At 42.7% G+C, this 22,138-nt stretch overlaps 1 protein-coding gene across 1 annotated transcript in view; it reads left to right on the forward strand.

Annotated features, from left to right (window-relative positions):
* Positions 1–14,573: 14,573 nt before the first annotated feature.
* The window catches only part of LOC122562624 (proline dehydrogenase 1, mitochondrial-like), a 48,936-nt gene continuing 41,371 nt past the window's right edge, over positions 14,574–22,138 (forward strand). Inside the window, exons 1-2 of the mRNA XM_043715625.1 lie at positions 14,574–15,117; positions 16,620–16,828. Of these exons, the coding sequence (XP_043571560.1) occupies positions 14,722–15,117; positions 16,620–16,828 (605 nt within the window). The 5' untranslated portion in view covers positions 14,574–14,721. The remainder of the gene's footprint in view (positions 15,118–16,619; positions 16,829–22,138) is intronic.

Below are 22,138 nucleotides of genomic sequence, written 5' to 3' on the forward strand. Positions count from 1 at the left end.
ACTCATTCAGCACTATCATACTGAAGCCTCCTGCTTGTCCACGTGATTGCCTCTGGCAAGAGAGAGTGCAATGAATTTAGTTTGTTTACACAGGCTCAGTGATAGCCTAAATAGAGCAGTGAATGGTGAACTGGGAGATGCTGTCAATGTTACCTGCTCCAGTCGAGAAGGAGCCTCATTGATTTTTTAAAAATCATGGCCACAATCATCTTTTCAGATACTCTGATTTCAGCGAGCAGATCATTAGCGAAGTGGAGACCTTGCACTCACGGCTTCTCAATGATGTTGAAGGAAATGAATTGCTCCCTGAAGTCTCTGGATATACGTGCCCTACCAAGGAGAGTCTCTTCCTGTGTCCTCCCTCTCCCCAGTCTTCAAGCAGCCTGTTCTCCTCTGTGTCACCTTGTTCATTTTTCCTGTCATGTTGCAAGCCAAGACAAATAGCAGCAACAACACCCATAACGGTGAGCAAATAATCTCAGCAAACAATCTCAACTTGATTGCAGAACAAAGACCTTCAACATATGCCACACCAGTCCCTGTAGACTTCAGAAACTTTAAGTAGCAATACACTTGCTCTTTGTTATCCATCAATTCACTATCTACTGACCAATGTACCTACAAGGTCAGCCTCAGGCCATTTATTTTTTTCTCAAGATTCATTGAATCTGATGCTGCAGTCCTCTGTGGTAGGTAGGAGATTTACATTGTAGTGGTATCTATGTTTTTGGACTTCCACGGGAGATCTCTGCTCCAGTTCTCCATGGATAATGAGTATTTTGTATACAAATATCCAAACACTCCTAACTCAGCAACAGCCAGTAGAAATCAAGCAGCAACAAATCTGAAAGTGGTTAATGATCCTCTTGCATTCATTCCTTGCTGCTTCTGGATGCACATTCAACTGTGTAAGTTTAAGCTAGGCCATTAGCTGGATCATTGAGATCATAAATGGTCCTTGTTGGCATCACATGCTAACTTGTTGCACACTAACTGACACTGCAGTCTGCCCCCTCCCCATGGTCCCATTGCCCATGCTGGAAACCACTTAAAATAGCCACTCAAAATACCATCTAAAATAGCCACTCAGAATGCCATACAGCATGGCCTACTCCAGAAACAGGATGCCATTTTGAAACTGAACCAACACTCAAACAGTGAAAATCTGTACAAACAGATTTTGTGGCTAGATGTCCAGAATTAACTCGTCCCTTAGTTATAGTTTGTTTGACCAATTCATGAGCAATGACATGTGATTGATACATATTTTGTTAGACTGTTACTCAGCTTCTTGGTGAGAACAGCAATTTTGTCAGATCAGCCTGTGCAACAAATCACTGAAAGAGGAGAATAGAGATGGAAAAGGGCAATAAGGCCATAATTTGGCAAGTCACAGTCATAGTCTTCCTCATCCAGAGTTTTACCTGTACTTCCACACGTCATTTACTGTATCCGTTGCTCATGATGTGGTCTCCTCTACATTGGGAAGACAGGACACCTACTTGCAGAATGCTTCAGAGAATATCTCCAGGACACCAGCACCAACCAACCCCACCATCACATGGCCAAATACTTCAACTTCTGCTCCGACTCTGCCAAGGACATGCAAATCCTAACCACCTGATGCCTGGAGGAAGAACATCTCATCTTCTGCCTTGGGACTCTCCAACCACATGGGATCAATGTGGATTTCACCAGTTCCCTCATTTCCCCTCTGCCTACCTTATCTGAGATCCAACCCTCCAACTCAGCAGTGCTCTCATAACCTGTCCTACCTGTCCATCTTCCTTCCCACCTATCCGCTCCACCCTCCTCTCCGACCTATCACCATTACCCCGCACCTCTATCTACCTATCGCAAACTCAGCTACCTTCCTCCCATTTATCTCTCTGCCCCCTTGGCCCACAAGCTTCATTCCTAATGAAGGGCCTTTGCCTGAAAAGTCAATTCTTCTGCTCTTTGTATGCGGCCTGACCTGCTGTGCTTTTCCAGCACCACACTCTCGACTCTGATCTCCAGCATCTGCAGTCCTCACTTTGTCCATAGATTTCTGCAGTCAGCTGCTGAATCTCTGATTCTGTATGTAATAGTGAGTAACTCAGAATTAAAACTTCTATATTCAAGGAACTGGCATTCAAGTGATGACGGTATCTGACAAACCAGTTTGGATTTAATGTTGACCTTTTGGCTTAATGAAGTACAACAAAAACAGCTTTTAGATACACACAAAAAAATATTTTTAGACTACGTCATTAACTTATTAATGTATATATGTTATTAACTAAATATTGTATAGGCACAATTCTGAATGTCTTCTGGACCACTTTCACAAGTTGCAAAAGGCAGTGGTGTTTTCAAGCTGGGTGTCATTAACATAAAGTCAGAAACTGATTCCATGCACAGAATGAAATACAACACATAAACAGGCCATTCAGCCCAACTAGTCCATGCCAGCATTTTAGGTCTACTTGTGCTTCACCTTATCTTTCTAATCTATCTTTATCAACGTAGCCCTCTTTTTCCCCTCCTTCTTATCCAGCTTCCCCATAATACATCTATAATATTTACTTCAACTATTCAAATGTTATCACTAACGAATTCTTTGCAGCAATCCAGCTCAGTACAGGTAGCAGGAGCTCAAGTCCACTTTACATAGATTATTAAAGTTATTCTTGAATAAGTGAGAATTTGTTTCACTGCTTGCGGCTTCACCTTCTGCTCTGCATTGTTTTAAATAAACTTTGTCATATCGAGCAAATTTTATAACTTTTATATGTCCTAAGTTTAAAAACTTGCTCAATTGATTCAGTCTTGGTAACTGTCAAGAATGCTGCTTGTTAACAGTCTTTGTGATTTTTGAATTCCACTCAGTGTAAACTTTAAATCAAGACAAAATCCTCTGTCACAACTGCTCTTTTAACATAGTTTCAGCATGTCCTTTTGTTTTTCCTTAGTTTGTGAACCACTTGGTCTAATGCTTAATCTCTATTTTCTTTCATGGCTGTTATAATCCCAGCTGATGCTAGTATTGGACAAGTCAGATCTTCGAGCGAAACCTGACTTGATGGATTGTGAGCTTTATTTTTGCTGTATAAGTGGCTAGTTATTGAACATATTCACACAGGGCTTCCAAAGTTCTTTTAATAAAAGAACTCCAGTTTATTACTCGAGAGAAAGTAAGCAAACCAAATGTATCAATGTTTCCTCTAAGCTCCGCAGTCACATGATTGATGTAATCAGCATGCTGACACATTGATTTCCTGTTTAGAAGATCGATAAGGAAGTGTTGATATAAGTGTAAGACATTTCATAAAAGATCTTAACAGAAATAGGAAAAGGAAAAATTCAACCTTTCTTCTCGGCAATATCCTTTACAGACATTAACCCCCAGGGAAGGATCACTCCCATCTAAGATGGCTTTTAATCTCTCAAAAGTTATTTGAGAGGACTCTGATTTTGACATTTTATCCAGTAAATTATTTTATGGAGAGACTGCTGAATTGAAATTCAAATCTCTAGTTTACCCTTTATTGAAGTACAATGCCAAAACACACAAATCTGATAAAAACCATGCAATTAGAACACTTGTATTAATAAAAGCAAATTATTGCAGATGCTAGAATCTGAAACCAAAAGAGAAAATGCTGGAAAATCTCAGCAGGTCTGGCAGCATCTGTAAGGAGAGAAAAGAGCTGACGTTTCGAGTCTAACTGACCCTTTGTCAAAGCTGTATTAATAAGTTCAATATTGTCGACACTAGTTTAAATTCATTTATGGGATGCAGGTATCACTGGCAAGTTCAATATTCAGTCTTAAGCCCTAATTGTCTTTAAATAAGAGGTCTTCTTAAACTGCTGCAGTTATTGTCTTAGTGATTAGTGAGTTTCAATATTGTAACCCAGTGGAGATGAAGGAACAGTGATGTATTTACAGATCAGGATGGTAAGTAAATTGGAAGGGTTCTGTATGTTGTGTTGTTCCCAAGCATGTCTAGCATGTTCTTGCAAATGTTAAATGTTGCATACAACGGAGGTGCTGTCAAAGAATGCTCAGGTGACATCGTAAAAGGTTTCTTCATCAATTGACACTCGGATATTGATATCTTTCCTAAAGTGCCGGTGCCAGAATTGAATGCATTGTTGAGGCCTAATCATGTTCCTTGTTCAATTTCATATGTACACTCCTGTTAAAATCTAGGTTTTAAGTCTTGCTGACGTGTCTATTGTGTGAAATAGTACTATCACGTAATATGACTGTGTTACTTATTATGTCATGACTTAACTAGGAAGAGTACACTGATAACCCTGATCTACTGTTTCACGCACCTTCCCAAATGTATAAAATCTCAACGAGACCACTAAGATGACCCAACTGACTCAGGATAAAAGCAATTTATACCAGGTTTTGTCAGTAACAATAAAATAACTACTGACTATAACATACGTAACTTTAACAAGAAAAAAGTAAAAGATTTCTAATCTCCTACAATGCAACTTTATCAATAACTTATTCAAAACCCTCAAACACACAGTCAATCACAATTAAAACAGACAAAAGACATTTAACATATTTACTATGGAAAAAGAACATAAACAGGGTGAACAAAATTTCAAAAATCAAATCATAAGTTGGAAAGGTATTTTTCTCATGGGTATTTTGATATCAGTGGGAATATTCACTAATTACACAATGTTTAACCATTCACAACACCTCAAATACTAAAGCAGTCCATGTTCAAATGCAACCAAACGTGGACAATATCCTGACTTGGGCTGAAAAGTGGTAAGTAACGTTCATGCCACACAAATACCCAGCAATGACCTTTTCCAATAAGACAATCTAACCATTGCTTCTTGACATTCAGTGACATTACTGTCACTAAATTCTCTCCATCCAAATCTTGGAGCTTATCATTGACTATAAACTCAACCAAGTTCACCAAATAAATACAGTGGCTACAAGAGCAGGCCTCCTGACTCCCCAAAGCCTGTCCACAAGGCACACATCAGGAATGTGATAGAATACACCCACTTTCCTGAATGAGAGTGGCTCTAACAACACTCAAGAGCGTTGACACCATTCAGATCAAAGCAGACTGTAGATTGGCGCCACTCCCACAAACATCCACTCCCTCCTGAGAGCTGGCTCTGAAGAAGCTGGACCAGTGTCAAGTGTTATGCAAATGTAAATAAAAGGTGACTTGATGACAAGATACCAGCCTTTGTGGAGTTATTTCAGTGGTGAATAGAGAAAAAAAATGCTCCTGAAAAAATTTGCTTGCAACAGCCGTCTGAGTTGGAGTGAGCATTTCTGGTATCATACCATTATGTGGGAAGTTTGACTCGTTCAATTCTGCCATTGAAGACTGGGTCAACAATGTGGAAAGAATTCGTTATTTTTCTGGGCAAATGGCATTGCAGCAGGTGAAAAGCAACAAGTAATTTACAAGATGATTAGGGGGTTAGATAGGGTTGACAGTGTGAACCTTTTCCCGCGTATGGAGTCGGGTATTACAAGGGGGCATAGCTTTAAATTAAGGGGGGGTAGATATAGGACTGAAGTTAGGGGTAGGTTCTTCACTCAGCGAGTCGTAAGTTCATGGAATGCCCTGCCAGCAGCAGTGGTGGACTCTCCCTCTTTATGGGCATTTAAGCGGGCATTGGATAGGTATATGGAGGATAGTGGGTTAGTATAGGTTAGGTGGGCTTGGATCGGCGCAACATCGAGGGCCAAAGGGCCTGTACTGCGCTGTATTCTTCTATGTTCTATGTTCTATGTTCTAATTCACCTGACAGTTTGTGGACCTGCAGCTTTTTTGGTTATTAGAAAGCTAACTTTTCCTGAGGCACCAGATACCAAAACCTTTCAAGTACTGACTGATTTTAGTTAAAGTAAATTATGATCCCAAGCCGCCTCTAATTCTGAGACACAATCGATTTTCACTTAGCAATTCGAGAACTAGGGGAATCCATGAAGAGATTTTTGCCATGTTAAGACCAATGGCAGAGATGTGATTTTGGTTTAACCCTTAATGGTTGCCATTTATTAAATGAATTGCTAATAACAGAAGGCCAATAAAGAGTACTTAGTGAACTTGGACATAGTCCTTAGACATTTCTCCAACACTAATGTATGCCTTAGAAGGGAAAAGTGTGTGTTCCAGGCACCCAGGTGACCTACCTGGGGTATGGAGTTGACAAGACTGGTTTATAACGTGTTTGAAGATAAATTGAGAGCAGTCAAAGGTAGCCCTTGCTTCCACTTCGCTACCGAAGCTCCGGTCTTTCCTTGGATTGGTGAATTATTACAACAAGTTCAGATATAATCTGGCCTTTATCCTGGCACCTTTGTATCTCCTATCTTAGTGGTGTGTTAATAAGGTAAGATTCTTCTATTTCTTTTTTATCGTTTGATTAGTAATTCTTTTCTTTTCTCTCCTTTCTCATTTATCTATTATTGATATTATAGTTGTACTAAAGTAAGTTTAAGATTAAAAATGGCAGATCTCAGACCAGTATATTGCTCCTTTTGCGCAATGTGGGAGCTCAGTGATGCTGCTGATGTCCCTAACTCTTTCACATGCAGGAAGTGTGTCAAGTTGCAGCTCTTGTTAGACTGTATGAAGGCCCTGGAGCTGTGGACAGACTCACTTTGGAGCATCCCCAATGCTGAGGAGGGCATGGATAGCACATTTAGCAAATGGTCACACCAGGTTCATGGCACTGTGGCTGGCTCTGCTGTACAGAAAGGTGGGAAAAAGAGTGAAAGGGCTATAGCCATAGGGGATTCAATTGTAAGGGGAGTGGGTAGGCGGTTCTGTGGTCGAAAACAAGACTCCCGAATGGTATGTTGCCTCCCAGAAGTACAGGTCAGGGATGTCTCAGATCAGCAGCAGAACATTCTGAAGGGAGAGGGTGAACCAGCCAGCTGTCATTGTGCATACAGTGATATAGGTGAAAAAACAGGATGAGGTCCGACAAGCAGAATTTAGGAAGTTAGGAACCAAGTTTAAAAAGTAGGACCTCAGAGATATAAAGAATAGGCAGGATGAATGTGTGGCTTGAGAGATGGTGCAGAAGGGAGGGGTTCAGACTTTTAGGACATTGGTACCAGTTTTGGGGGAGGTGGGACTATTACAAATTGGATGGCTATATCTGGATAGGATCTGGTCTCCTTCCTATCAGAAAGATGTTGTGAAACTTGAAAGGGTTCAGAAAAGATATCCAAGTATGTTGCCAGTGTTAGAGGATTTGAGCTATAGGGAGAGGGTGAATAGACTAGGGCTGTTTTTCCTGGAGCATCAGAGGCTGAGGGGTGACCTTAAAGAGCGTTATAAAATCATGTGGGGCATGGATAGGATAAATAGACAAAGTCCTTTCCCTGGAGTGGAGGAGTCCAGAACTAGAGGGCATAGGTTTAGGGTGAGAGGGGAAAGATATAAAAGAGACCTTAGGGGCAACATTTTTACTCAGAGGGTGGTACGTGTATGGAATGAGCTGCCAGAGGATGTGGTGGAGGCTGGTACAATTGCAACATTTAAACAGCATCTGGATAGGTATATGAATAGGAAGGGTTTGGAGGGATATGGGCCAGGTGCTGGCAGGTGGGATTAGATTGGGTTGGGATATCTGGTCAGCATGGACAAGTTGGACTGAAGGGTCTGTTTCTGTGCTGTACATCTCTATTACTCTAAGTGTTGTACATAAGGCAGATGAACTTAGGGCTTGGATTAGTACCTGGGAGTATGGTGGTATTGCTATTACTGAGACTTGGTTGAGGGAAGGGCACGATTGGCAACTAAATATCCCAGGATATCGATGCTTCATGCGGGATAGAGAGAGAGAGGTAAAAGGGGTGGAGGAGTTGCATCACTGGTCAGAAAGGATATCACAGCTGTGCTGAAGGAGGGGACTATGGAGGACTCGAACAGTGAGGCAATATGGATAGAGCTCAGAAATAGGAAGGGTGTGGTAACAATGTTGGGGCTGTGCTACAGGTCTCCCAACAGGAGCGTGAGATAGAGGTACAAATATGTAGAGACAGTATGGACAGATGTAGGAGCAACAGGGTGGTAGTGATGGGAGATATTAATTTTCCCAACATTGACTGGGATTCATTTAGTGTTAGAGGTTTAGATGGAGCTGAATTTATAAACAGCATCCAGGAGAGTTTCCTAGAGCAGTATGTAAATAGTCCAACATGGGAAGGGACCATACTGAAGCTGGTGTTGGGAAATGAGCCAAACCAGGTGGTTGATGTTTCAGTAGCGGATTATTTTTGGAATAGTAATCACAATTCCTTAAGTTTTAGAATGGACAAAGATGAGAGTGGACCGAAAGAAAGAGGGCTAAATAGGGGGAAGGTCAACTATACCAAAATTTGGTTGCATCTAAGGAATGTGAATTGGAAGCAGCTGTTTGAGGGAAATCCACATCTGATATGTGGCAGGTTTTCCAAGAGAGGTTGATTAGAGTGCAGGGCAGAGATGCCCCCGTGAAAATAAGGGATAAAAATGGCAAGATTAGGAAACCATGGATGAATGGGAAATTGTGAGACTAGCTAAGAGGAAAAAGGAAGCATACATAAGGTCTAGACGACTGAAGACAGACAAAGCTTTGGAAGAATATTGGGAAAGTAGGACCAACCTGAAACGAAGAATTAAGAGGGCGAAAAGGGCTCATGTATTATCTTTAGCAAACATAGTTAAAGAAAATCCAAAAGTCTTTTATTCGTATATAAGAAGCAAGACAGTAACTAGAGAAAGCCTTGGCTCTCTCAAGGTCAAAAGTGGAATGTTATGTGTGGAGTCAGAGAAAATGTGTGATTCTTAATGAACACTTTGCACTGGCATTCATCAAGGAGAGGGACACAACGAATGTTGAGGTTAGGGATAGATGTTTGATTACTCTGGGTCACTTAGCATAAGGAGAGAGGAAGTGTTGGGTATTCAAAATCGCATTAAGGTGGACAAGTCTCCAGGTCCGGATAGGATTTATTCCAGGTTACGAAGGGAAGTGAGAGAGGAAATAGTTAGGGTCTTATCTTTGCAGCATCCTTAAACATGGGTGAGGACCTGGAGAATTGCTAATGTTGTCCCTTTGTTTAAGAAGGGTAGCAGGGATAATTCAGGTAATTTAGACCAGTGAGCCTGACGTCAGTGGTAGGCAAGCTGCTGGAGAAGATATTGAGGGATAGGAGCTGTTCCCATTTGGAAGAAAATAGGCTTATCAGTGATAGGCAACATGGTTTTGTGGAGGTAAGGTCATGTCTTACCAACTTAATAGAATTATTTGAGGCAGTGACAAAGTTGATTGATGAGGGAAGGGCTGTAGATGTCATATATATGGACTTCAGTAAGGCATTTGATAAGGTTCCCCATGATAGGGTGATGGAGAAAGTGAAATCACATGGGGTCCAGGGTATACAAACTAGATGGATAGAGAATTGGCTGGGCAACAGGAGACAGAGTGTAGTAGTGGAAGGGAGTTTCTCAAAATGGAGAACTATGACCAATGGAATCCGTGCTGGGACCACTGCTGTTTGTGACATACATAAATGATCTGGACGAAGGTATAGGTGGTCTGATTAGAAAGTTTGCAGATGACGCTAAAATTGGTGGAGTAGCAGATAATGAAGAGAACTGTCCAAGAATACAGCAGAACATAGATTGGAGAGTGGGGCAGAGAAATAGCAGATGGCATTCAATCTGGACAAATGCAAGGTGATGCATTTTGGAAGATCCAATTCAAAAGCGAACTATATGATAAATGGAAAAGCCCTGGGTAAAATTGATGTACAGAGAGATCTAAGTGTTCAGGTCTATTGTTCCCTGAAGGCGGCAACACAGGTCAATAGTGTGGTCAAGAAGTCATATGGCATGCTTTCCTTCATCAGACGGGGTATTGAGTACATGGGTTGACAGGTCATGTTAGACTTGTATAAGACTTTGGTTTGGCCAAATTTGGAATACTGCGCATAATTCTGGTCTCCACATTACCAAGAGGATGTGATGCTTATGGATGTGGGTGCAGACAAGGTTCTCTAGGAGGTTGCCTGGTATGGAGGACACTAGCTACGAAGAGAGGTTGAGTAGATTAAGATTATTTTCATTAGAAAGATGGAAGTTTGGGGGGACCTGATTTAAGGTCTATAAGATCATGAGAGATATAGACAGGGTGGCTAGCAAGGAGCTTTTTCCCAGAGTGGGGGACTCAATTACTTGGGGTCATGAGTTCAAAGTGAGAGGGAAATGTTTAGGGGAGATATGTGTGGAAAGATCTTTGCACAGAAGGTGGTGGGTGTCTGAAATGTGTTGCCAGAGGAGATGGTAGAAGCGGGCACGATAATATGATTTAATATCTATCTAGACAGATAGATAAATGGGCAGGGAGTAGAGGCATACAGATCCTTAGAAAATAGGCGACAGGTTTAGATAGAGGATCTGGATCGGTGCAGGCTTGGAGGGCTGAAGGGCCTCTTCCTGTGCCATACTTTTCTTTGTTCTTTGTTCTATTGAAAAAGGGTCAGCCTGGGAAATTATCTCACAAGAACATAGCCTTTCGGGAAGTGAAGGAACAGCTATCATCATTGGCATACTATGATCCCAAGCGAGATCTGGCACATGTGTCTCTTAATATTATTATTGGTTTAGGTACATCATCTGAAAAAAAAGGGTTGATCTTTCCTTTTGGCAAAAGCCATCTGTATTTCTCAGTTACCTTCTTCATCTGTTCTATACTCAGCAGGATTTATCTTTAGTTTCACAGTTATAGTTGAAGCTACAATTTGAGTTCCTTTTTCAGACTCACTCTGGAAAACCTCAGTAAGTTACATAAACTTCCCATGAAAATGCCAGGATTCTGTATAAAAGTGTTGCATTTTATTACAATCAAAACATTTAGATCTTTGAGTTTCATCTCCATCCTCAGCACATTTCCTTCTAATCCAACGATGAGATCTTGGGGAATTCCAGCTATCCTTTCTTTACCCTGACTACTTCCCTTCCTTTCACTTTCCCATCCCCTATTCTTGATGGATTAATAGTAAAAAGTTTATTTTTATGGGTCAGCTCATAATTGTCAGCCATTATTGCTGATTGTCTAGAAGTGGCAATCCTCTGATCTTCAACCTGAGTACTTCATACAAAAGTAATTAGTTTTTAAATTCTTAAAACAAAATGATTTCTATGAGAAAATCATGTGCGGTGTTTCCTGCTCAGTCTCGTATCCATCTGCCAAGATTACTTTGCTTTAGCCTTTCAAATCCAGTACATGTATGCACAGGCTGTTCCCTCAGATTTTGAAACTTTTGCCTCAGGAACTATTGATACATGCTCATGGCAATCCTTTCTCTTGTATCATAATCCATATAAATCTCCTCCGACAGTCATGTATACATTGCAGGTGCTCAATCTTTCATTGTGTATTGTCTAGTCTTTCATCAGCCACCTCTTTTGTTTTGTTATGTCCTCAAAAGAATAAAGTAGAAAGAAAACATCTAAATCCTTTTCCTTCAAATTTGGCAAGGTCTGTATAAATGTTAGATAAATGTTAGGTTATGAGCATAGAGAATGCAGGCATATGTCACTTGTCACATCATCCCCCCCCTCTCCCGGTCTCTGTCTATATATTTAATGGTTTGGTGTTGAGTATGAGAGACCACAGCCTTGCTTCCATTGTTTATAGCGGTTACTTCTCAATTCCTAGCTGCACTCCATTGTATTCTCCAGGTCTTTTGCCATCCAGTAAGCGGATTGGGAAGGGGACGGTGGGCAGTTCACATGAGATCATTGTTCCCGAAAGTGGCCATTAACAGCCCCAGCCATAGCTTTGGATTTTGTGAGGGGCCATGAGATGATTGTGTTTGGTCGGATCACTCTGATCAACTGCCTGCCTCTCATATGTAATTCTGTCCATTCAGAGGTGTTAATTTTAAATCTGAGATAGTTAAATTTTTGTGAAGCACAGGTATTAAGAAACATGGGCCAAAAGCAGATCAATACAGTTAGGCCAAAGACCTGCCATGTTCTCCTTCAGTCCAACCAGTCCATGCTGATCATAACCCCAAACCAAACGTGTTCCACCTGCCTGCTTCTGACCTATATCCCTCCAAACTTCCCTATTCATGTATCTATCCAAATGTCTTTTAAATGTTGTAATTGTGCCTGCATCCACCACTTCCTCAGGAAGTTCATTGCACACATGAACTTCCCCCTGTCTAAAGAATTTACCTCTTATGTCTTTTTTCAAAATCTCTCTCCTCTCATTTTAAAAATGTGCCCTCTAGTCTTGAAATTCCCCCACCCTAGGGAAAAAGACAACTATCATTAACTCTATCTATACCTCTCATTACTTTGTAAACTTCTATCAGATCACCTCTCAACCTCCTATGTTCGAGTGAAAAATGTCACAGCCTATCCAGCCTTTCTTTATAACTCAAACCTTCCATATCCGGTAACATCCTAGAATTGACACCAGAAACAGTATTAGGATTAGTTTGATCATTTTTCTTTGGCCTTACTGCAAATTTGGATTTTATTCTTTATGCCTTGAAGTAGAAGTCACTTTGCGAAATGAAATTGTTCTGGGCGCTTGAATTTAGACTAGATTACCAACAGTGTGGAAACAGGCCCTTCATCCCAACAAGTCCACCCAGACCCATTTCCCTCTGACTAATGCACCTAAAACTATGGGCAATTTAAAATGGCCAATTCACCTGACCTGTACATCTTTGGACTATGGGAGGAAACTGGAGCACCCGGAGGAAACCCACGTAGACAGGGGGAGAGTGTGCAAACTCCACACAGACAATCACCCGAGGCTGGAATTGAACCTGGGACCCTGGTGCTGTGAGGCAGCAGGAGATTTGATGGAGGCGTTCAAAATCCAGTCGGAACTGGAAAACAGACAGGAAACCGTTGTTCCCAGAATCAAGAACAAGAGGACACAGATTGATGGCCTTTGGCAAAAGAAGCATTGGTAACATTAATTCAAGCAGTGTGTGGTTGGCTTCCAGTATGCGCTGGCTGAGACAGATTCAATCAAGTCATCCCAGAAGTGATTGATATCTGAAAGGGGAGAATGTTCAGTTAGAATGGAGAGTAATCCTCATTATGATATCTTTATTTACCTTTATAAGTTTCTTTTGATATTTTGCTTTTCATTACAGTACCCCGAGAGGGGAGAGGCGACCTGCCTCCTTAGTTTGTTTGCACAGGTCAATTTTAAAACAGTAGGAGGTCAGGGTTTGGCATTAGTTGTTCATTTAGAGATCTGACATGCAGTCACCTGATGGGCTAAATGGCCTTTTTTTTATGCCATTCTCCATTCTTCAGTATTCTCAAAGTGCAGAAATACAGGGCCGACCCCAAACTTTAGTGTAATAAAAACAACCAACTACGCACCCTGGAGATCTGAGATTTAAAAAAAGCAGAAACTGCTGGAGAAACTCAGCAGCTCTAGCAGCATCTGTGAAGATTAAAAAAAAGACCCTTCTAAAAAAAGTCACTGGACTCAAAAACTGCTCTCTGTTCCCCCAGATGCTGAGTTTCATCAACAATTTCTGTTTCAGATCCTCCTTCAGAACTGGACTTGAAACGTTAACTCTGGTTTTTCTCTGATCAGAACATAAGAACCAGGAGCAGGAATAGGCCATCTATCCCCTCGAGCCCACTCTGCCAGTCAATAAAATCATTTTCCTGGACTCAGCTCCACTTACCCACTGTCTCGCTATAACTCCTAATTCCTTTATTGTTCAAAAATATTTATCTTAACTTAACACATTTTTAGATTTGATTAGATTACATTACAGTGTGGAAACAGGCCCTTCGGCCCAACAAGTCCACACCGACCCGCCGAAGCGCAACCCACCCATACCCCTACCCCTACATTTACCCCTATACCTAACACTACGGGCAATTTAGCGTGGCCAATTCACCTGACCTGCACATCTTTGGACTGTGGGAGGAAACCGGAGCATCCGGAGGAAACCCATGCAGACAGGGGGAGAACGTGCAAACTCCACACAGTCAGTCGCCTCAGGCGGGAATTGAACCCAGATCTCTGGCAGTGTGAGGCAGCAGTGCTAACCACTGTGCCACCGTGCCACCCACGATTCTTCAGGGGTCCTGAAGAAGGGCTTATGCCCGAAACGTTGATTCTCCTGCTCCTTGGATGCTGCCTGACGTGCTGCACTTTTCCAGCAACACATTTTTCAGCTCTGATCTCCAGCATCTGCAGTCCTCACTTTTTCCCTTCTGAATAATTGCGGTCCCAACACTGATCCCTGAGACACACCACTAGTTACTGATTGCCAACCAGTATAACACTCATTTAGCTCCACTCTTTGCTTCCTGTTGGTCAACCAATCCTCTATCCATGCTAGTACTTTACCTGTAACACCATGCATCATTATCTTAGGCAGCAGCACCTTGAAGGCCTTTTGGAAATCTAGGTACACCACATCTACTGGTTCCCTATTGTCCACCTTGCTCATAATATTAACAGGTGATGTTGTAATCTTCTGTTTTTATTCCAAGCTTTGGTGCCTTTGACACCCAGTGGTACTCAGGCTCACTCTGGGGAGGGGGAAGGTTGAAGGGGACATGAAGCTGAGACCTCTCTCCTCCAGGTGGAGGGGGAGTAAAACAGCGAGGGGGCGGGGCTGAGGCTGGTTGTTTTTGTGAATGGAAGCTTGGCGCCTTGGCGGCTGATTGGCCAGGAAATGGATACAGTGGAGGGGGTTCGCTCCACCCGGAAGCAGGCGGACGCGGTGTGTCAGAATATCTGGGCACCAGCGGTATCTCCTTGCTCAGCCGCGATGGCCAGCCTCCTCCTCCCGCATTGCCGCCCTCTCCTCAGGTTTTCCTCCTCCGCCGCTGCCGCTACTTCTTCCCCGAAGCAGAAGGAGCCTCCCCCGGACCGCCGCCGGCCCTACCTGCCCCCGAAGGGGAGCGTCCGCTCGCAGGCGCCCGCTGCCCCCGGCTCCACCGCCGCTCTCATCCCGGATTTCGGCAACTACCGTGAGGCGTATCGGAGCAAGAGCAGCGCGGAGCTGGTACGGAGCCTGTTGGTATTCCGGCTGTGCTCCTACAGTGTGTTAGTGGACCGGCACAAGGAGGTGAGAGGGCTCTGCAGACTGGGGGCTGCAATAATTCATATAAGATTCACCGAGTGACTATCTAGAAGGCAAGAAGCTATGTGGTGCAATATTTATAATCTAGAATACAAATTGAAAGAAAACTGGTTCTTTCTTTCCTCCCTGTTTTAATCTGCTGAATTTTACTGTCTGCTAAGAAATGACCCAGGTTTCCTGGAAACAGCCCCTCCCTCGGGCAGCGCACACCCTTGTGAATGGTGGAAGCTCAGGCGCACCCACACCACATAAAGCATGGTCTCAAACATCCCAGGGAAATACAGCTTTCCCCTCTCCAACGCCGAATTGCCTTGCTTCCCCATGTTCTGTTTCATTCCAGTGGGTTCTAAGTGTCAGGGGTTTATATTATCCGGGGAAGTTAGAGAAACAAAAATAAACTTGCCATTAGATTCGGGTCTGAAGCAATGAGATGATCCAATCGGAAGTTTCAAAACTATGAAAGGATTTGACAGCTGGTCTATTTCACTTGCGAAACGTTTAAGTTTTGTAAATTGGGAAAAGAATTGAAGGCATTTATCTTGTTGGACTGCATAAATCCAGATAGAATGATTTCAGATTCACCTTCCTGGGTCATTTCTTGGTGCCAATCTGTTAATTATTCAGTTTTCAGGGTTATATTGTTATAGAGAATGCCTGACCTCTTTTGGTACAGTGGCAGTGTCCCTGCCAATGGATCAGGAGGTTTGGGTTCAAAACCCCCCCCTGCTCCAGTGGTGTGTGATAACAAGATGATTGGAAAATAGTAGAAACAGGCCCACCGGCCTACGTGACCGCAATAGTAACTCATAGCTGAGCTCCGGCCAGCGATTGGCTGTGGAGTCATGTTTTTGCATAATGCCTTAGCTCTAGGACCTCTGGTCCACAAGTAACGGTATTGATTGGGGAGAGAGGCCTGTGGGCAATGTTGTTGGGGAAGTGGGCATTAAGACTGGTGGGAGGAGTTTGGAGAAATAGGCAGCAACACTGGCTGGTTGGGAGGGGAATGCTTTAGCAAAAGTGAGGACTGCAGATGCTGGAAACCAGAGTTTAGATCAGAGTGGTGCTGGAAAAGCACAGCAGGTCAGGCAGCACCCGAGGAGCAGGAAAATCGACATTTCGGGTAAAAGCCCTTCGTCAGGAATGCTTTGGAAATGAGCAGCAACACTGGCTTCAGGAGAGTGGGGATGTGCATATCTCTGGGCAGCACTGGTATCTGGACAAACAGCTCCCTGGTAACTCAAAACAAAAGTGCTTGTTGGCATGAGTCCCAGTGTTTCACTGAGGGAAAAATATGGAACCCATCTTCTGCAATTCATCAATTTCTCCCTGTCTGTATTGCAGGTCAATGTCATTTTGCAAATATTGCTGGAGTATGAGGTGTATGTCCTCTCAAATGGGAGTGTTAATTGTGTTGGTGAATGTTTGTTTTGGAATTTGCAATGTGCAGTCATTTGCTATTCCGTGACACTATTTGATTATTGTTGCAGCTCATCAATCTCAGTCGGCTCTTGTTTGGGAAATGGCTCTTCGAGAAAGTCATGAGGATGACTTTTTATGGACAGTTTGTCGCTGGAAAGGACCAAGATGACATCAAGCCGTTGATCCAGCATAATCGCTCCTTTGGAGTGGGCTCCATTCTAGATTACAGTGTCGAAGAAGACTTGACCCAAGAGGAAGCAGAGAAAAAGGAAATGGAGTAAGTCAGTTTCAAACCACTGTAGGCTAGATCAGATAAGGGCAAGACAACACCAGAAAAGGGACTGTAACTGCGGGAATTCTTTACAATGATGGCTTGTAACTTCTCAACAAATTGTTCCAGATCAACAGTTTGATTTATTGTTGTCACATGTACCTAAATACAATGAAAAGATTTTTTTATTTTGCATGCGGTACGGGCAGATCATAACATAAAAAGATCACAGGGTGATTGAACTGTGCAAAGAATGCAAAGTTATTGCTGCAAAGAAGGTACACAAAAAGCAAGATCAGCATTCGATTTGAAATTTGCGAAGTCCATTCAAAAGTCTAATAATGGCAAGGAAGAAGCTGTTCTTGAACCTGTTGATGAGCATGTTTTAAGCTCTGTATTTTGTGCCTGACAAAGAGATTATAACTGGGGTGGGAGGGATTTTTGTGAGATGACAGTGCACTCTTCAAAGGGGCTGGAATTTCTTTTGTGTTGGGCTTGGTTACGCTCAATCAACATTCCTAATTTACTTAGACTAGTCATGTTGAAAACCCAGGAAGCAAATATTTTGAAGTGTGTTCCTGGAAGTAATTGAGTCAGACGTGAATATTCTTCATGCTGATATCAACATTTATTCACTTCCAGTGAAGTGCATTCCAAGCACCACCAGTTCACTTGTCCCAGCAATAAGTAACTTCTGAAAGTTTAGCTATCTCTGCTTGACCATATGATTGGAATTTTTTGCCTAGAGTGTTCTGTTTTGGCTCAGTAATATATAGTACAAATGACCTTATCAAACTAGTGTCCTTGCGCTGTGTTCCAGCATTTGACGATCCATATCAAAAACTAACATTGGAAATTTACCGGGAACAACTGATAGACTCAGGTATATCGTTTGCATCATTAGTGAAATTTCAAAATAGAACATATTGTTTACAAATAGCATGATTCAGTCTGCACTACGTTTAACTTTGTTTAACTCCACGTACGGTTCCTAATTGTTTACTCAATCAGGTTAATTACTGATCAAATAAAGGTTAAAGACTACTCTATGTACACCTTGCTGCCTGTTTGGTGACTGGTCCCAAGTATGTTCTGTCCTACCTTGCTCATTGAAAACATGGACATATGCTCGATTGAAGCTATGTATTGCACATCAAGCTTTTGAGGCTGCATATAGGCTCAAATATTTGCAGCCAGTGGTCACAGTTGTCATGATTAAACTTAACATCGCAATCTCACGAACCATTTCTTTTGTTTCTTGTCTGGCAGTCAGCTGAGATATTTGAAAGGAAAATTTGCAACCAAAATTTCAGCATGAGGAAGTCTAGGGGCTGATCCAAGGAGGCGAGGAGAGCAGGAATTTGATAATTGCAGCAGGTCAGGGAGGGAGACCGATGGGGTGGGTGGAGGCCTTTGGGAACTGGAGAACGAGGAACAGATCCTTGAGAGGGCCTAGTGAGCATGCCGCTTTGCTCCCCCAAGCAGCAGTGCATTTTAAATCAGCCCCTTGTTTATGGGGCACCCATTTGCATTTCAATGAGGCATCCTGCCAGAATGTTGTACGAATGCCTCCATCCACTGCAGTCAAAAGTGACCTGTTGGTGACACATTTTCTCTCTACATCTTTTAAATGCTTTTTCTGCTCCATTCCCACCAAGACCTATGGGTGAAAAATGCTCAAGGTAGGAATGGGAGTTGATTTTAAATCAATTTATCTCAGTTCATTTCTACACATGTTAATTAACTCGAGCCTATTCCTGATTTAGAATTTATCCATCAATAAGGCAATTCCTGAATTTGTCTTTGCACCTAACAAATTTCAAACAGGCCATAGTGGCAAAGAACAAAACGTCTGTTGCAATATGACAATGTTTTCTGGCCTTAAACACAGAACTGGCTGCAACGACTGGAAAAGCAGGTTATTCCATATTCTTTGACGCTTGGCATGTACAACATAGTCATTAGAATTGTATGACTGAATGTTTCCCTGTCTGGTTGAGAGTTTGATGTGAGTAAATGTTGGTTAACATTCCTTTCTGAGCATGTTGTAGCTCGAGTGTGCTTTGGAGTTGGGTAAAAGCAGGGAGTTTCAAGGGATAAGTGGTGATTAAACTTACCTTGAAAATGAGCCCTGAAATTAAACTGTTCTCTCAACTAGTACCTAAAAGCTGCTGTCTTTGACTAGGTGTAGTTTTAGTTGCATCCCTGAAACAAGAGTCTGCTGAGTCACTCTCAAATGAAGCTGATTAACTGAACAACTGGTTCAATCTGGTTCATAAACCTCTCTGGGTGAGTTAGGCATTGGGGAGGTGGGTGGGTGGGGAAGCAGTATCAGCCAAGTTCCTGAGTGGCTCTGCTGCACAGAAAGGGAGGCGAGGAGCTGCAGGGCAAGAGTGATAGGAATTCAATAGTAGGGGGGACAGACAGGCGCTTCTGTGGCTGCAGACATGAATGCAGGATGGGGCGTTGCTTCCCTGATGACAGGGTGAGGGATATCATTGAGTGACTGCAGGACATTCTGGAATGGGAGGGTGAACAGCCAGTGGTGATGGTACACGTAGGTACCAGTGACTGGGAAACAAAGGAATTAAGATCTGAAAGTTGAATATAACTTCATTTGAAGTTCTGCATTTTAATTTATCACAAGTTAATTCCCAGTGCCACATGCTAGTGAGCGGGAATAAGAGGATACATCAGATGAATACATGGCTGGAGGAATGGTGTACAGAGAGGGATTTGGATTTTTGAGGCATTGGGACCATATCTGGGGAAGGTGGGCGCTGTGTAAGCCTGACAAGTTGCACCCGGGCAGACCTGGGACAAATATCCTTATGGGGGCTTTTCCTAGTTCAATTGGTGAGGTTTTAAACTAGTATGGTAGGGGGATGGGAACCAAATTGTAGCGAATTTTGAGAAGATTTGTAGCTCAGGTTGAGGTTCTGGATGTAAGTTTGCTCGCTGGCTGGAAGGTTTGTTTTCAGATGTTTTGTCACTATACTAGGTAACATCAGTGAGCCTCTGGTGAAGCACTGGTGGTATGCCATGCGTGAGGAATTCTCATGCATGTCTCTGTTTCACTTGCCTCAGGGTGGATGTGTTGTCTTAGTCAAAATGGTGTCCTTCCTCATCTGTATGTAAAGATACTAGTGAGAGTGGGTCATGTCTTTTTGTGGCTAGTTGATGTTCATATATACCGGTGGCTAGTTTACTGCTTTTTTGACCAATGACTCCGAAAGAACTATGAAGAGCAGAGGAAAATCACCTGTACAGTATAATCAAAAAGAACAGGTACCCAATGAACACAGTCTGCCGATTTCTCAGCAACAAACCCAAACAAACAGACAAAATGCATCCAAACACCCTAGCCATTCTCCCCTACATCAAAGATGTCTCCGAAATGATTGCCAGACTACTCAGACCCCTTGACATCATGGTAGCCCACGAACCCACCAACACACTAAAACAGCAGCTAATGAACTTGAAAGACCCGATACAGACATCAAGCAAAACTAATGTCATTTACAAAATACTGTGCAAGAACTGTAACAAATACTACTTTGGACAAACAGGAAGAAAACTAGCCACCGAGATACATGAACATCAACTAGCCATAAAAAGGCATGACCTACTCTTGCTAGTATATTTACATACAGATGAGGAAGGGCACATTTTCGACTGGGATAACATCCATTCTGTGTCAAGTCAACCGGAACTGTATCAACAAACACATTTGACTTGGATACAATTTACCACCCCCTGAGAAAAAGAACAGGAAATGACATCACCAACCCAAGGAAAACTAAATGCATAAATAAAAAGCGGGCCATACCACCAATGTTTCAGGAGAGGCTCACTGTTTCCTAGTATGGTGACGAAACGAACCTTCCAGCTCGGCGAGCAAACTTACATCCAGAACCAAAGTGTAGCCTTAGATGGGTCAAATTCAGATCAGGAAAGGAAAGGTAGAATGTTAGTTTGTGATGTAGTCAGTGACTTGGAAAGACAAAAGAAATGAGGATTTAAAATGCATTCAGCAAAGGAAATTAACAGAGTTGAACTGTGTATCAATCAATGCAAGGAATATTATAAACAAGGCAGATGAACTAAGGGAGCACAATGTCATTGCTATAATGGAAACCTGGTTAAAGGAGGGACAAAATTGGCAGCTAATATCCCTGGATATAGTGTTTTCAGGCAGGAGAGTGGGTTACCATGAAGAAGAGCAGCAGTATTACTTAAAAATCAATCACCTGAGGTAAGAAGGGATAATATTGTAAACGGGTGAACAAATAAGGCTTTATGGGTTGAGCTTAGGAATAAGAAAGAGTTGTCGCACTACTGGGAGTATACTACAGACTACGCAATAGTGAGAGGGAAATAGAAGAACACACCTAGATAAGCATCTCCGGGACACCCGCACCAATCAACCCCACCGCTCTGTGGCTGAACCCTTCAACTTCTCCTTCTCCTCCTCCTCCTTTCTCCCCCCCCACAAACTCTGCCAAGGGCCTCCTCCATAGTCACACCCTAACCACCCGACACCTGGAGGAAAAACTCCTCATATTCCACTTTGATGCAGTGTGGTTGGAGGGTCCCAATGTGGACTTCACCAGTTTCCTCCTTTCCCCTCTCCCCACCTTATCCCAGTTTCAACCTTCCAACTCTGCACTGCTGTCATGACCTGTCCATCTTCCTTCTCACCTACCCGCTCCACCTTCCCCTCTGACCTAGCACCATTAACCCCACCTCCGCCTACCTATCACACTCTCAGCTACCTTCCACCCCCATTCCCACCCACCTCCCATTTATCTCTGCACCCCCTCGGCACACAAGCCTCATTCCTGATGAAGGGCTTTTGCCTGAAACGTCGATGCTCCTGCTTTTCGGACGCTGCCTAACCTGCAGTGCTTTCCCAGCAACACACTCTTGACTCTAATCTCCAGCATCTGCAGTCCTCACTTTCTCTGTAGATAAATTTCTGCCTGTAGGGCTAAGACAACAATAGTATCAGATTTTAACTAATCTCAATAGCAACTGGGTTTCAAGCAATATAAGGGGCATTGAAGGTGAAAAATATCCCTTTCTTTTGTGAATAAAGAGCAAAAGTATAGTTCAGGAAAAGCGTGGGACTGACCAGAGATGAAGAAGGGAGTTTGTGTGAAGATGCAGAGGATATGGGAATAATTTTTAAAATTAATATTGTTGCTCTCCATTCACAGGAGAAAGGGATAAAATGAATATAATAATCTAAGAGAAACTGTGTGAAATATTGGACAAAGTTGTCATGTCGAGAGAGGAAATGCAAGAGGGGTTAGA

This window comes from Chiloscyllium plagiosum, chromosome 25 (assembly GCF_004010195.1).
Source record: "Chiloscyllium plagiosum isolate BGI_BamShark_2017 chromosome 25, ASM401019v2, whole genome shotgun sequence".
NCBI lineage: Eukaryota > Metazoa > Chordata > Chondrichthyes > Orectolobiformes > Hemiscylliidae > Chiloscyllium > Chiloscyllium plagiosum.